Raw genomic sequence first — 15,718 nt, 5'->3', positions numbered from 1 at the left:
AGATTCCAGCTCCATGTTGGTGCTTCTTCTCTTTAGTTCACTCCACTCATCTTCTTTAGGGTTAAGTTCAGGGGACTGGGATGGTCATGGCAGAAGCTTCATTTTGGGCTCAGTGACACATTTTTGTGTTGGTTTTGATGTTTGTTTTGGATCATTGTCCTGATGGACGATCCAACCATGGCCCATTATTGGATTTCTAGCAGAAGCAGTCAGGTTTTGATTTTTTATCTGTTAGTATTTGATAGAATCCATGATGCCATGTATCTGAACAAGATGTCCAGGACCTCCAGCAGTAAAATAGGCTCAAAGCATTAAAGATCCAGCAGCATATTTAACCGTGGGCATGGGGTACTTTTTATCCATGTGTGCACCAAACCCATCTGGTGGGTTTGCTGATAAAAAGCTATTTTTTTAGTTTCATATGACCATAAAGCTGGTCCCGTTTGAAATTCCAGTCTTGTCTGACAACTTAATATGCTGGAGTTTGTTTTTGGATGAGCAAAGAAGGATTTTTCTTGAAACCCTCCCGAACAACTTGTGGGGATGTAGGTGCTGTTTGGTCATTTTTTTTTTTGTCTTTCTGAGACTCAAGACTCAACTAATTTCTGCAATTCTCCAGCTGTGATCCTTGAAGAGTCTTTGGCCACTCAAACTTTCCTCCTCACTTCACATTAGGACGATTTAGACACACGTCCTCTTCCAGGCAGATTTGTAACATGTTTAGTTGATTGAAACTTCTTAATTATTTCCCTGATGGTGGAAATGGGGATTTTCAATGCGTTATCTTTTGCTGCACATCAGAACTATATTATTTGTTTTTTCTCATTGTGATGAATGATTACGGGAATTTGGCCTTTGTGTTTCCACATATTTGTACTCCTGTGGAACAGGAAGTCATGGCTGCACAATTTCATGCTCCTAGTCACCCTGGTGTGCTAAAAAATGTAAATTGAATGGGATTATGGGAATATACTTCAGAGATATTTTACTCAGAAGAATTTCTAGGGATGCCAATAATTGTGGCGAACATGTATTGGAGAAAAACATTTATTTCATAATGAGCTTTTCCCCCCATTTTCAATTCTTTTCCTTCAATGAAAGGTTAGAATTTTGTGAATTTTTTGAATGAAAGATCAAAAAGATAAACAATGCAGATTTTTTTTCACAGCCGCCTTTGCTCATATTTACTAAGGGTGCCAATATTTGTGGAGGGCACTGTATTTAGTCTATACCTCATATTGTGTGTTGTTCAGGTACTGTTTTACCTAATCAAAAGTAAAAGTATCTTTTTTAGTGGAAAAATAAATAATTGAAATAATTTCTTAAACATTTAAAAGAAAAAAAAAAAAGAAATGAAAAGATTTAAGTAAATATTCCTTTTCCTTTAATTTTAGAGCTTGGCATATCAAGTAAAATGTGTATTCATTATAACAATTTTTAAAGGCTTTTAAAGATTTTATTAATTGAGATTCCAAGTCTTTAAATCACACTTTTAAAATTGGCTACCTCATATATCCCAGAATTCTGGTTCTTCAAAGGAAACAAACAGTTGTTGAGGTTATTTGTTGTGTTTAATAATACAGTGTATTATTAAAATAAAGATAATCATTTTTAGTTGTTTTACCTTTTTTAACAATGTTTTGTTTTGTTTTAAATCATTTTAAGTCACCTTGATCCCACCTTGGAGGTTTGCTGAGGCCCCCTAGTGGGCCCCGGCCCTCTCTAGCCTAGGGCACACTGAAAACAGGTTAAACTGAAACCTGTCGACTGAAGTTGTTATATTAAAGTTCACCAGCTAATTTTATACTTGTTTGACATTTAAATAGTTGTTTATAGACTGAGCATGCATGCAAGTCATTGCTTTGTGTCAAAGACTGTTGTAGTGACTGATGAGACATCCCTTCACAAGGTAAAAATGACAATATTTGTGTCCAAATAGTTTACACTAAAATTGTTAGCAGTTGCTTTTGAAATGTAGCCATTAATTGACCTGCAAAAATATTTGTACAATGTCTAAATAAAATCTTAACGAATAAATTTTTTAATAAATATTATATAACGCCTTACAAATGTAATTGAGTTGGAGTACAAGTACTCTGTTTCAACAGTGTCCAGGTAAAGTACAAAATACCCGCAATAATACGTAAGTACAGCACTGAAGTAAACGTAGTCGAGTGTGTATTATTGAGAGGGTTATCAGAGTTAAAGTGCGCGTGCCACGTTCCAGGGAAGGGTCGCTCCCAAAACGTGCTCGTCCCCGCCGAGACACGTGATGACGTCTCACCTCTAGCTTCTCAAAGATTTCCCAGTTTGCGACTGGCGGACAGTAAAGATGGCGACGGAGCTTACAGTGTATGTGAGTACCCGGAGAAGATGACGACGATAAGATTAGTAACTTTCGAGCCGCGGCGTTGACAGTGCTCCCTTTAAAGACCCTGCGACAAAGGCTCGCGAACTTGCTGACTTTGGCGGTAGTTGAACAAACCTAACGGACACAACCGGGGCGCGGACATATCGTTGCTTTTGCTATGGAGGATATCAACTCAAACATAAACGCGGACTTGGAGGTGCGGAAGCTCCAAGACTTAGTAAAGAAACTCGAGCAGCAGAACGAGCAGCTTCGGAGCCGATCCAGTCTGCTCTCTTCCTCCTCCTCTGGCGGTTTGTCGGGGAACACTAGACCCGTGAGCGCCGGGTATGATTCCCCGGGAGCGGCGGCGGGGCTCGCCGGGTTCACTGGGGTGGGGTTCGGCGGATCAAGGGGTTTTGGTGGGCTTTTGGAAAACTCCCGATTGAGCCCCAGGCGATCATATCACGGCAGCAGTTACGGAGGGGGGTATGACAGTGACAGCGCTTCTTGTGCCGCCTCGAATACGAGTCTCGCGTCTTATTACGATTCGCTGGATTTTATCGAGGACGGAGAAACTTCAGTGCTGGACGAGGTGGAGATCCTCGATTTGGAGGACATGGATTGCCTGAACGAAGAAGAGGACAGCTGGTGAGTAAGCTGCCTGGAATAGGTGTTAACCCCGATCAGAGGAATAACCTCCTCACACACACACACCCTTCATGTGTTTGACAGGTGCGCGCAGCTGTGTGTATGTGCGCGCAGACGCCACAGACAATTACGCGCATTTGGAGGAATGCGCTTGATACATTGTTGCTCCCATGTCTCTTTGCCTAAGGGCTGGAGTTCGTTTATTCAGTGCATTGACTGCAATACGACTGTCATCTGTTGATTAGTGTCTTATGTCTGAGCATTTGGGAGCAACAGTTTGCTGACTGCATGATTTCAGTTAGCACCGGCCTGTCTTGCAGTTGCTTCTGACGTGTGAGTCCTTTACATTTGTCCTTCAGCTTATTTAAGTGCTAAGCTGTGTCTTATAAATCCTTTTAATGACAGCCCTGGTGTCATGCTTCAATGATGTCATTAAAATCACACACAAATGATGCATTTGCATCTAGATGTCTTTCTGATAAGGCCTCACATATGCTCAAGCAGATCAGCTGCACAAGATGTACATAGGATTTGATTTTCTGCATGATCTGCATTGTAGCCTATATTGTATTTGTTTCATGTAACGTGAATATTACTAGTGCAGTCAGTTTTTTTAAGAAATAAGCAATGCATTAATAGTGCTTTTGAGAAATATCCATACAAGAGATGTGCAATCACATGAGAAACTGACAGATGCAGTTGACAGTTATTTCTGCTAATTATGACAATAATAATGTGATGATTTATATAGGTCTTTCAGACCGCTCAAGTAAGCACACAGAAACAGCAGTGATGTTGTGGATCAGCATGTGTGCGATCTGCCGTTCCAAACAGAACAAGTAAAAGTGGAAGAATGTAGTGTCCAAACTAGCAGTCCCTCCTGGAGTGATGAAACAAACTGCGATGACAAACAGTCCAGTCAGGCTCATATGTGTCTGTTTAAAGTCCAAAACCACTCAAACCAGCTAAATGTAAACAATGTGCATGTAGTTGTTGTCACCTCTTGGTGTGCCTCAGTTCTGATACAACTGGAGTGTTGTTTGTACTATTTGAAAATAATGAGCACTTATAAAGTGATAGTTCACCCAAAAGGAAAATAGTTTTCATTATTTACTCATCCTCAAGCCATGCTAGGTGTATGTGACTATCTTCTTTCAGACAAACACAATCGGAGGTATATTTAAAAATATCCTGGCTATACCAAGCTTTATAATGGTAGCGAACGGGGGTCCTGTTTTGAAGCCCCCCAAAAAAGCATCCATCCATCATAAATATAATCCAGGGGGTTAATACATGGGTTCCCAAACTTTTCAGCCCACGACCCCCAAAATAACGATGCCAGTGACTCGCGACCCCCACTATCTTCGGAGGTGGTTAAAGTATACAAACGTTGTGCGTTTCACTCTGTTTGCGGTGCGTATTTTTTCCTTGCCCATATTAACGGATTAGAGCATTCAGCACACAGATTCAGTCCGGTAGTGCGTTCCACAAGCACACCGTGCAGCGATCATTTACGCACAGTCTATTTTTGCTGTGCTGCACCGCACTGAATTAAAACGATAGCGCACTGTTCGCATTCAAATAAACATGTATTGACGCGAAAGACTAGTAAGTTCACCATAGATACATATAATTTAAAGTCTCTGCTACACAGTCAACATGGCTTTTTTGCCTTGGGTAAATCAAGGAAATGGCCACATTACTTGGCATTTAGGTGAACAAGGAGACATAAAGATAGCACTCGTCTCTTCATGAAGGTGGAAAAACAAAGTTCTTTTTGACCTGAGGGATTTCTTGCAAAAAGATTTAAAAGGAAAGAAAAGACAAGAGTCGCCTGCTTTTGTCTATTTTAAGTTTTACTTTAAAATTTTTGTGATTTTAACATAAAGCTTAGATGCCTCTCGCGGTTTAAACAAATAGGGCTGGGCAACAAGCCGAAGCTCCTCTACTCTTATATCGAAATCCTCCGATATATGCTCCGATATTTCTCTTTAAAATTTCTCATTTTAGACCTCTAATTTGTGACCGGTGTTTTGTTTTGCTCTATTCTCTGCGTTTATGCGTTCGTCATTGCGGCTTGTGTCGAATGATGGGTTACTCTTCCGCCGCAAATCGATGCGTAAGGCCCTCTATCGGAAGCTAGTTATTATTATACTTTAAAGGTGCCATCGAACGTTTTTTTTACAAGATGTAAAGTCTAAGGTGTCCCCTGAATGTGTCTGTGAAGTTTCAGCTCAAAATACCCCATAGATTTTTTTTAATTAATTTTTTTAACTGCCTATTTTGGGGCATAATTAGAAATGCGCCGATTCAGGGCTGCGGCCCCTTTAATTGCTCGCGCTCTCCGCCCCCTCCCCAGCTCTCGACTCTATCACTGCGTAAAAAAAGTTCACACAGCTAATATAACCCTCAAAATGGATCATTACAAAGTGTTCGTCATGCAGCATGTCTAATCACGTAAGTATGGTATTTATTTGGATGTTTACATTTGATTCTGAATGAGTTTGATGGTGCTCCGTGGCTAACGGCTAATGCTACACTGTTGGAGAGATTTATAAAGAATGAAGTTGTGTTTATGAATTATACAGACTGCAAGTGTTTAATAATGAAAATAGTGATGGCTCTTGTCTCCGTGAATACAGTAAGAAACAAACTTCAAAAAAGGCCCCCCCATTCACTACTATTATAAAGCTTGGAGGAGCAAGGATATTTTTAAATATATCTTAGATTGTGTTCATCTGAAAGAAGATCACTTTGATCACTTAAGCTTTGAACACACATTTTGTTAAATGATTTTGAAAGCAGTCTCTTAGGCTCACCAAGGCTGCATCTGTTTGATTTAAAAAAAAACTGTAAAAATAGTATATTGTGAATGTGGAATGTTTTTACAATTTAAAATAACTGTTTTCTATTCTAATGTATTTTAAAAGGTAATTTATTCCTGTGATTTTTCGGCATTATTACTCCAGTCTTCAGTGTCACATGATCCTTCAGAAACCATTCTAATATGCTGATTTGCTGCTCAAGAAACATTTCTTCTTATTATTGAAAACAGGTGTGTTGCTTAATATATATTTTTTTTAAACAGTGAATTTAATTTATGAATTAAAAAGTTCAAAAGAACAGCATTTATTTGAAATAGACATATATTGTTTCATCTTATCAGTTTTTGATCATGTGTGGATTGATGTCAGTGCGTAATCCATTGTTTGTGTTTTGCTTTAATCAGTGTTTGTGAGATTCTGTGGTTTAGGTCAGTTTACACAGACTCAAATGCTGTAATCCAGACACTCAATCCTGTTTAGTCGGATATCTTGCTGTGGCAGCAAAATGCTGGAAAATCCCTTCAACAGCTGGAGTCCAGCAGATCAGTGAGCTTAACACCTGTTTACCACTACAAATATTTGGTAGGATAGAAAGATTACTTGTCAAACCAAACAGGTCAGGCATGAATACAGCAAGGATACATACTTGATTTAATCTTCTTAGTCACGATGATTGCAGGATGAGATCATGTTTGCTTGTTATATTGTAGATTTAATGGTGTTTAAAATCACAAATGATTTAAAACCACACTGTTATCAAGTCTGTTGACAAGATAAGAAGATAATGAGTTTATAATTGTGTTGAATCAATGAAGCAGCAGCCACAGCACAGCTCTCAAAGCCAGATCTGTGATCTTGTGATGTGAAGACTGTATGTATACCAGGAGATCATCTCAGTTTCTGTTGTATCTCAGGAGAAGGGCTTGTTATGAGAAATGCTCTCTGTCTCTATGTGAGGGATTATACTAAGTGCCAGATTCTGCCACCAACACTGCAATCCTGCATTGCCATCAGTCCTGATAAATAAATCTGACTCTGGTTCTGTGCCATAAACAAAATGGTTTGTGTCAGCCTGTTTGACAAACTCCATTAAATCACAGTCATTGATTTGAGATGTGTCCTTAAGTTTGACTCCGAACTTGACAATATCCGTATACTACCATTCAAAAGTTTGGGGTCTTTTTGAAAAAGTTTAGCTTTTATTCAGCAAGTAGTGATGCATTAAACTAATCAAAAGTGACAGTAAATACCTACTTCCAGCAGGATAATGCACCACCATGTCACAAAGAAAACTGTTTGAAACAAATGCTGTTTTTAGCTTTTCAACTTTTTATTCTTCCAAGAATCATGAAAAAAAATTATAATTATTCCCACAAAATATTAAGCATCAAAATTGTTTTCAACATTGGTAATTTGTTAATAATATGAAATGTTTCTTGAGCACTAAATCAGCATATTAGAATGATATCTGAAGGATCATGTGACACTGAATCTGGAGTAACTGCTGAAAATAAATGACATTTTTAATATATATTAAATTAGAAATCTATGGAAGCTTATTTCCACCATAAAATAAAAATTTTGCGAATTTTTCTCTCACAATCCTAACTTTTTTCCTCAGAATTGCATGATATAAACTGACTTTTTCTCAGAATTGTGAGATATAAACTTGCAATTGTTTGTTATAATGTCCAATTGTGAGGGGAAAAAAGACTTTTCTCAGAATTGCGAGTTATAAAGTCAAAATTTTGAGATATAAACTCGCAATTCTGAAAAAAATGGCAGTGTTTTCCCGTCACAATTGGACATTATAACAAGCAATTACGAGTTTATATCTTGCAATTCTGACTTTTCTCTTTTTTCAATTTTTTATTTAATGGTGGAAACAATCTTCCATAGAAAAAAAGTTATTTTAAATTTTAAAACTTTATTGAAATATTACTGTTTTTACTGTGCTTAAAATATATATCAATAAATGCCTGGTGTACATAAGAAAGTTTAAAAAAAACTTACTGAACCAAAGCATTTGAACGATACTATATGTTGGCATTTGCTGTTTGATTATTAAATTTATAGCATGTTTGTTACACTACTATTTTGTCCATTGTAATCGATCCCTCTGATACAGTTGGATACTGCATTCAAATAGGACCACTTACTAGCAACAAACAATACAGCAACATGGCGATCTCCAGCAATTTAATTGTCAATCAAGGGGCTTAAGACTTGAAGGACATTATAATACAGTTTTCCTTACTGTCTGTAAAAAAAAAAAAAAAAAAAATTGGTACCACTTGTTACTGTCAGGTGATCCTGAGTAACAGCTGCTTCTGTATGTGACCAGAAAACAAGCGTCATGCAGTGCAGTTATATCTGTTCCCTCCTCATTCACTACTCTCTCTATTCCCTTCTCATTTCAATTTTATCTTTAACCCTCTTGCCTTAATACCAGTACTAAATTTAATCTTTTAAAGCAGTAACATTCATGTGTTTTGGGATGCTCATTGCTCAACACTAAATCAGGGGTCAGTTGACTTTTCGGGGGGTTTTGTTATCACCTGTCCCCAGTCAGATGCATTTCATAGCGCAGCACCTTAATATAAGAAGATACAATGTCCACATCTGGATGTGAAATCATGTACACCAATCAACAAACATACTCAAATGTATTTATTCTAACTGATAATATCACCCTCTAATATGAACAAATGTTCTCTCCACTACAGCTTTCATATTGAGATGATCGGTTGTCATATGACCCGTATTTAGCAGATAGTAAACAAGCTTCTAAAAGCTGACCTGAACAGTTCTCTACCAAGCTTTCATATGGCCCTATTAATTTAGGTCTCAATGACTAAGCAAAGCTGCCTGCACAGTATTACAGAGTGCAGCTTACACCTTACCTTGAGGATTACAGAAAATTTTAATGGGTTGTTTGCCTGTAGGCAAGACTTAATTTAAAGGGAAATCATACTTTTGCTGAATAAGCCACTGTTAATCGAGGCATCTTAAAATTTCACCACTCAGCATGCTTTTTGATTAAATGTTTATGTGCTAGATATGTAATGAGAGTATGTTTATTCCATGTTACTGACCACTAGCTTGTGTTTCTGCAGGTTGTACGAGGCGAAACTGAACAGTCCTCTGCAGAAAGCCTTGAGTCCCATTGTGTGGTGCAGACAGGCTCTGGATAACCCCAGTCCTGATATGGAGTCTGCCAAACGCTCTCTTTTACACAGACTCGACCTTACCATGTCAGGTACCACACGCAAATCATTTTCATTCATGTAATATCTTCCACTGTTGTCTTACATGGATGTCTAGAATATCTATAGGGCTCAAAATATATAAAAAAATAAAAATATATAAATATATATATTTTAGTAACTAACAGTTTGCCATTTAAACCTTTTGCATTAAAGGAATAGTTCACGCAAAAATAACAATTATCCCACACCCTCAAGCCATCCTAGGTATATATGACTTTATTTTTTCAGTTATATTAAATAATATCGTGGCTCTTCCCAACTTTGTAATGGCATTGAATAGTGCCTGAGTTTTTGAAGCTCCAAAAAGAGCATCCATCCATCATAAAAGTAATCCATACGACTCCAGTGGGTTAATAAATGCTTTCTGAAGTAAAGCGTTGGTTTTTTGTTGAGGAAAAATATCCATATATAAACTATAATCACTGGCTTCTGGCAACAGTCGTACGCGCGTTCATGAGAGAGTCGAGTTCCGGCTGAAGGGTGACCTCTGACCCTACATAGGACGTATGACGTAAGCGTTGTGTAAGCTCTGGTGAGAATTGACGAATGCGGAAGAGCAGAGGATAGAGCAAAACACAACACCGGTCACGAATTAGAAGTCTAAAACGAGAAGTTTTAAAGAAAAATGTCGGAGGATTTCGATATAAGAGAAGATGTGCTACATTATACGTCAGGTCAGAGGTCACTTTTCTGCCACAACTCGACTCTCTCATGATTGTGCATTCGGCCGTTGCTGGAAGCCAGTGATTATGGTTTATAAAGTTTTAAATATTGATATATGGATATTAAATATGGATATGGATACAAAAACCCATTGTTTCGCTTCAGAAGGCATTTATTAACCCACAGGTGTCATATGGATTACTTTTATGATGGATGGATGCACTATTTGGTGCTTCAAAAACACTATTCAATGCCATTACAAAGCTGGGAAGAGCTGGGATATTTTTTTAATAGAACTCTGATTGTGTTTGGCTGAAAGAAGATAGTCATATACACCTAGGATGGTTTGAGGGTGAGTAAATGATGGGATAATTTTTATTTTTGGGTGAACTATTCCTTTAAGTTGGTTTTTAGTTTGCATTAATATCTGAAATGTATACACATTTAAAAAAAAAAATTTTAATTATTAATTTTGCTGGATTGAAACTGTCACACTGTTATTTGGCCATCCTTCTATTTGAACCCTGTGATTGTCTGTGTTGATTTTATTCAAACCTATCACTTCCTCTTTTTTTAATCTCAGTTCTTCCTCTCCTCTCTCTCTCTTTTGCCCTCTACCCATTCATTGAACTCCATTTCTGGCTCTGATTCTCTCCCATCCCCACTTCCTTGCTGTGATCAGTCTGTCACCGTGTTTCATCTTGTGGCCTAGTAGTTTACTTGGATAAATCCTTGTTCGTTCGGCCGTGTCTGTGTACCATCCGTCCATCTCTCCTCTAATTATAGGTAGAGAAGAGTTATTGCAGATTCCCCTCAGTCTTATTCATAGTCAGGAAGGCTATTGCTGTTTTTAGTCGGGTATGCCCATGTGACATGTCTTAAATTGAGCAGCTCACTATAGAAGGGCACTGACTCTCCATGCTTTTACTGACATGTGACTATCTGACTTTTACAACACCCACTGACATACTGTTACATCACACTTTTATGTACTCTTATATTTTACTTTTATTATATTGCTTCAATGAGGAAAAGTCTTGAGACAGAGCAAATGATCTTAAGAGCCCCTTTGAGTGATTGTCTCAAAGATCATTCCTGGCTCATCTCCTACAGTTCACTCTACTGTCACCTTGAGTGACATGGGAATCGTTCCAGAGAACTCCCGGTTCATAGATCAGAGTTTTCCATTAAAAGATCCAGTCTGCAGTGGCTGTATTTGATTTAACATTTGGAACAGGGCCAGGTGTGAATCACTCTTGTCATTGTGTGAGACAAACGGGTGCATGATGTCATTGTTTTAAGTGGAATCATCATAATGTCATCATAGATCAGACAGCAGAATATCACCCTTTTGAATGTTTTTCATCTCTCATTTCCAAGATAAGATGAAGGGAACAATCAGTTAGTTTCTATCAGTTTGGAGTCAATTTTTATTATTATTATTTATTTATTTATTTTTTTTTTTTTTGAAAGAAATTAATCAATAATCGGCAAAGACACATTAAATTTGTAATAATAATGTTACAAAAAACATATTTTAAATGCTGTTTGAACTTTCTTTTAATCAAAGAATCCTGGAAAAAAAAAAGTAAAAAGTAAAAGTAAAAAAATATTACGCAGTACGTTTTCAACATTGATAATAATTAGAAATGTATATTAGAATGATTTCTAAAAGGATTATGTGACACTGAAGACTGGAACTACATTTTAGAAATACATTAAAATAGAAAGGAGTTATTTTAAATTGTAATATTTCACAATATTGTTGTTTTTACTGTATTGTTGATGAATGAATGCTGCCTTGGTGAGTATAAGAGATTTCTTTTCAAAACATAAAAAACCTTTCCGACCCTGAACTTTTGTACAGTAATATTATTTTTTTTAAATTTATTATTATTTATTTTAGGGCTGTAATTTAAACCTTTGTCTGCCACAATAATGTCATCTTTTTGGCAAATATTAATATACATAATTAATTGTTATTCTTTTGATTTAGGAATATCATGTAATTCAATAAAAAAATGTAAACAACTGACAAACCACTTTGTTTAGTCTATAAACAACTTGCAAGAGACACTTAAGATGATAAGAGAATTTTGTTACCTTTTCATTTTATGTTATTTTTCAAAACACTCAATTAAAAAAAAAAAAAAAAAAAAACTCATTCACTGCCCCACTGTGTAAAGCTCATTGTTAGTGGGCATGCAGCCCATGCTGACTGTGTAGGGTGTGTATTGCGGTTTCCAGGTTACCTAAGGCATCAGTAATTCCCTAAAGCCATTGCCAAGAGAGTGAAGAGAGCCAGTGCAGATGTATGGGATGCATGTCAAATCTCTATCCCGTTAGGCACACCTTTCAGCTTCTTTGTCTCTCTCTCTTATTGCTCATTTCTTTCTTTTATGCCTCTCTTGTGCCCTCTTCAGAACTGGCTACCCCTGTGGAGTGCATCTGCGTGTTTGTGAGAAAGTAAAATAGTGATGGACATGTTTGCACACATTAATGAATTCCAATCCAGAAGGCTGAAGAGTCTGACTCAGCGCTCTTATAAGCTATATGCGCACTTTGTAAAAAGGCAGTAGATGGCTAGGCAGCTCACTAAGTTTTGAAACAGAGCTTGGATGCAGCTGCTGTAAATTTTATAACTTGTGAATAAGCAGTTTGGTCATAACAAATTGGTTGGCTTTTGCATTGTAAAACTTACAGACGGCTGATCTATTACGGTATGCTTGCTGTTTGGTGAGTCTGTTTGTCAAGCCATGGTAACTCATTCCAGGGCTTTACACTTCCCTCAGAAATGCAAACAGTTCCATAAGGTTGTAGTCATAACCATGGTTACATAACTCCCTGGACACGAGGACAAAAGGAGAGGCTGAGATGTGATAAGTAAGAGTACAAGTGATCTTTCCTTAGCGTTTGGACTTAATCACATGTTCCGCTGACAGGGAAAAACAAGTTTGTTTGTTTTTCTTATTATTTGAAGAAACATCTGCTTCAATTTAGAGAACAGGACATATGCATACAAGTTATTTTGATTGAAATAGGATGCTGTCAGACTCCTCAAAACTTAAGTTTTATCTTTTCTTTTTCAGCAAATGGATATTTTAAAGGATAAAAGGATATTTTTAACATTGCAGTCCTGTTACCAAAACTTCTGACATATCGTCAGAATAAATGTTTGAAAATTTTGGGGGGGAAAATGACAGAATGGGTTACAAGTATATTCTTTCATTATTTTCCATAAACTAAAGAATGAACAAATGTTTGATCTTTCATACTTTGGTAACAGAGTTACCAAGGATGAACTTGACAAATACAGTTTGATCAAATGCAGTCAACACTATAAATTGTCTAAAACTGAGAAAATGATTCTAATCTTGGATTTCAATTTCAGTCAGAATGTAATTTCTTTTTATAATGGGGAAAATCATGTGGTAATAGAGTTGCTTAACTTAATATCTACTCAACAAATTGTCAAAATGCTTTTATTATAAAATTTTTATTGCTTGAAACTAGCTAAGTTTATCAAACATATCCAAGAGATCTCAAGAAAAACGTGTTTTTTCATCGTTTGTACCTCTAAATTTGTGCTTTTTTGTGTTTTAAAAACAATATAAGAACACCAAAGTGTACTATATTAGTAAGTGCTGTCTATACTCTTGAACATTTTTATGCAGTGATTCAGCAAGTTCTGTACAGTCTTTAGAGCTTCCTGTGACTGGGTAGACCTGAGATTCACTTTCCCCTGAGCCAAGAACATTTATTTCTTGCTCTCTGTGTCTTTTTCTCTAGCTGCAACCTCAACTTGCCCCTGTACTCCAATCCGCTATTGCGATCCTGTTTGTAGTTCACTCGGTTTCCCTGTTGATATCTTTCTTTTTGTTCTTTTCTTTTTGTTGTTGTTATTGCCATATCTTCTTTTCTTCTCTGCCTTTTCCCTTTTCATCTACAGATCTGTCAGGTCTTATCCTGTACACTTTCAACATCATTGCATTCATTCTGTTTTTCCTCTTCCTTGTCATCTACGGCTCTTCATACTGCTGTTGGTTTCATGAACTGTTATTTCTCATTGTATCTTAGAGTCTGTGTTTATCCTTAAACAGCCGATGTTGCTCTGAAGACCTTTCCTTTCTACAGGACTCTCTCCCACATATTCTCTTTCTCTCATCCACCCCCTACTCTGGAAAAAAAAATTCATAAGGGCTGACGGACAGCCTCATTTTCATGCAGACTGTCCATTGTGCTGAACATGATGTTCTTGACAGACAGCCTAAGTTTCCTGTAATAAGCCCTGCCGTCTTATTAGCCTTATTTAGCCCAGATAAAAAGCACAGTTAGTGTAGCATCTTTTCAATGTCAGAATTATCTCTAGGGTTTAACTTGTCTTCTTGCAGTTTATGGATGTAGTCACCAGAGTAATGACAGATTAGTTGTCCTCATTTTCCCCCTCTTCTCTTTCTTGGCTTTTTCTCTCTTAGAGATACACAAAGCCAGTATTAGTCTACTCTGTGTGGTGTGCTGCTGGTGGAAAGAGCGTGGATGAGCCAAACCATCTGATGGACTGGAACGTAATGGCCATTGGTTTACTTCGGCCACATATATGGAGTTAATGACATCTTGAAAGATGGAAAAGGCAGAGAGTCTGGCTGAGATGCAGCTTTCCTAGATAAATGTCTAGGGTAGCATCAGTTTCAGAAAAACTGTGATCTCTTTTGACATCGTGTCATCTTTATTTATATAGCGCTTTATACAATACAGATTGTTTCAAAGCAGCTTTACAGTGAAAAACAGGGAAATAATGATCAATGATGCAAACAGAATTAAATTCTGCTGCTCTAAAAATGACTGCAGTTATTATTCCGCTTTAGTCCATTAGTGGTAGTTGCACAGAACTTTCAAATTGGTCATAAAGCAGCCATTACCCTCTGTTTATTCACCATTGGTAATGGTGAGTGCATGAATATATCTACACAAAGCAAATTACCGCCAATATGTTGAAAACAATAGCATAGTAGGTTTGGCTATGGCTAATCAATGTAAATAATAATTACATAATTATTTACATAAAATAGTTATTTCTCACTTAATTATTTATAATCACCCATACAGAGATAATGTTTAAAGATTAACATTTAAAGGATTGGTTCACTTTAAAATGAAAATAATTGTGTGCATCAGAAAGAAGAAAGTCATATACACCTAGGATGGCTTGAGGGTGAGTAAAGCTTGGGCTAATTTTCATTTTAAAGTGAACTTATCCTTTAAGTGCAAAAATATTGGTAATCCTTGGTAAGCGCTTGTAACTTTGATTAGAATATGTCAAATCTGGTCATGTGGTCACATACAGTCTAGCTGCAAAAGTTCCCAAAGCTGAAAGTTTTGCATACGGGTTTGATCGAAAGTGCATGTAGCTCCTGTGCTACTCTTCATTAGAAATGAATGACTTCTGGTTTGTTGTTTGTCCGAGATAGTGAAAAGATGGCTAGAGTCAGCATTCTGGTAAGGATGAGTTTAATGTGGACCAGACCAGTCAAAAGTCTGAAATGTGAGACTAGGTTGTTTCAGGCTAGGTTTTAAGGACACATCTATTTTTGCCTGAAAAACACTCGCGTGACACACTTTGAGTCAGTTTTAGGTAATGGGTTTTAGACACTTTTGTGTGCCTATGTTGTAATGTATTAACAATCCTCCACCTCGTACGTCTAGTCTGCATGTAGTTAGTGTTGTGTCTGATCTGTTTTGTTGACTTTTGATGGTAAATGTCCTTGATTCTAATGTCCTTACATTCTGGTGTTAGTGGCTTACAGCGGTCTCAAGCATCACTGATCTGGGCTCTTTGTGTCAATCCTCATTTCTTCTAGTCCCTGCTGAATGAGGACAGACCTCGCTCTTGGCTTCATTTTTAACACATACACACACAAACGCAGAACTGTCAATAGTCAGAGGTCATCTACACCAGCCCCAAT

At 37.2% G+C, this 15,718-nt stretch overlaps 1 protein-coding gene across 4 annotated transcripts in view; it reads left to right on the top strand.

Annotated features, from left to right (window-relative positions):
• The first annotated feature begins 2,236 nt into the window (after positions 1-2,236).
• slain2 (SLAIN motif family, member 2) overlaps positions 2,237-15,718 on the top strand; it is a 28,612-nt gene continuing 15,130 nt past the window's right edge. For 3 of the 4 annotated variants that reach the window (XM_048206723.1, XM_048206722.1, XM_048206721.1), the window contains exons 1-2: positions 2,237-2,998; positions 8,940-9,082. In XM_048206723.1, coding sequence (XP_048062680.1) covers positions 2,529-2,998; positions 8,940-9,082 — 613 coding nt within the window. In that variant the 5' untranslated portion in view covers positions 2,237-2,528. The remainder of the gene's footprint in view (positions 2,999-8,939; positions 9,083-15,718) is intronic. The other variant, XM_048206724.1, reaches the window with a different exon arrangement.

Source organism: Megalobrama amblycephala, linkage group LG11, assembly GCF_018812025.1.
Source record: "Megalobrama amblycephala isolate DHTTF-2021 linkage group LG11, ASM1881202v1, whole genome shotgun sequence".
In the NCBI taxonomy this organism is placed as follows: Eukaryota; Metazoa; Chordata; class Actinopteri; order Cypriniformes; family Xenocyprididae; genus Megalobrama; species Megalobrama amblycephala.
This window is presented reverse-complemented; position numbering and strand designations above follow the sequence as displayed.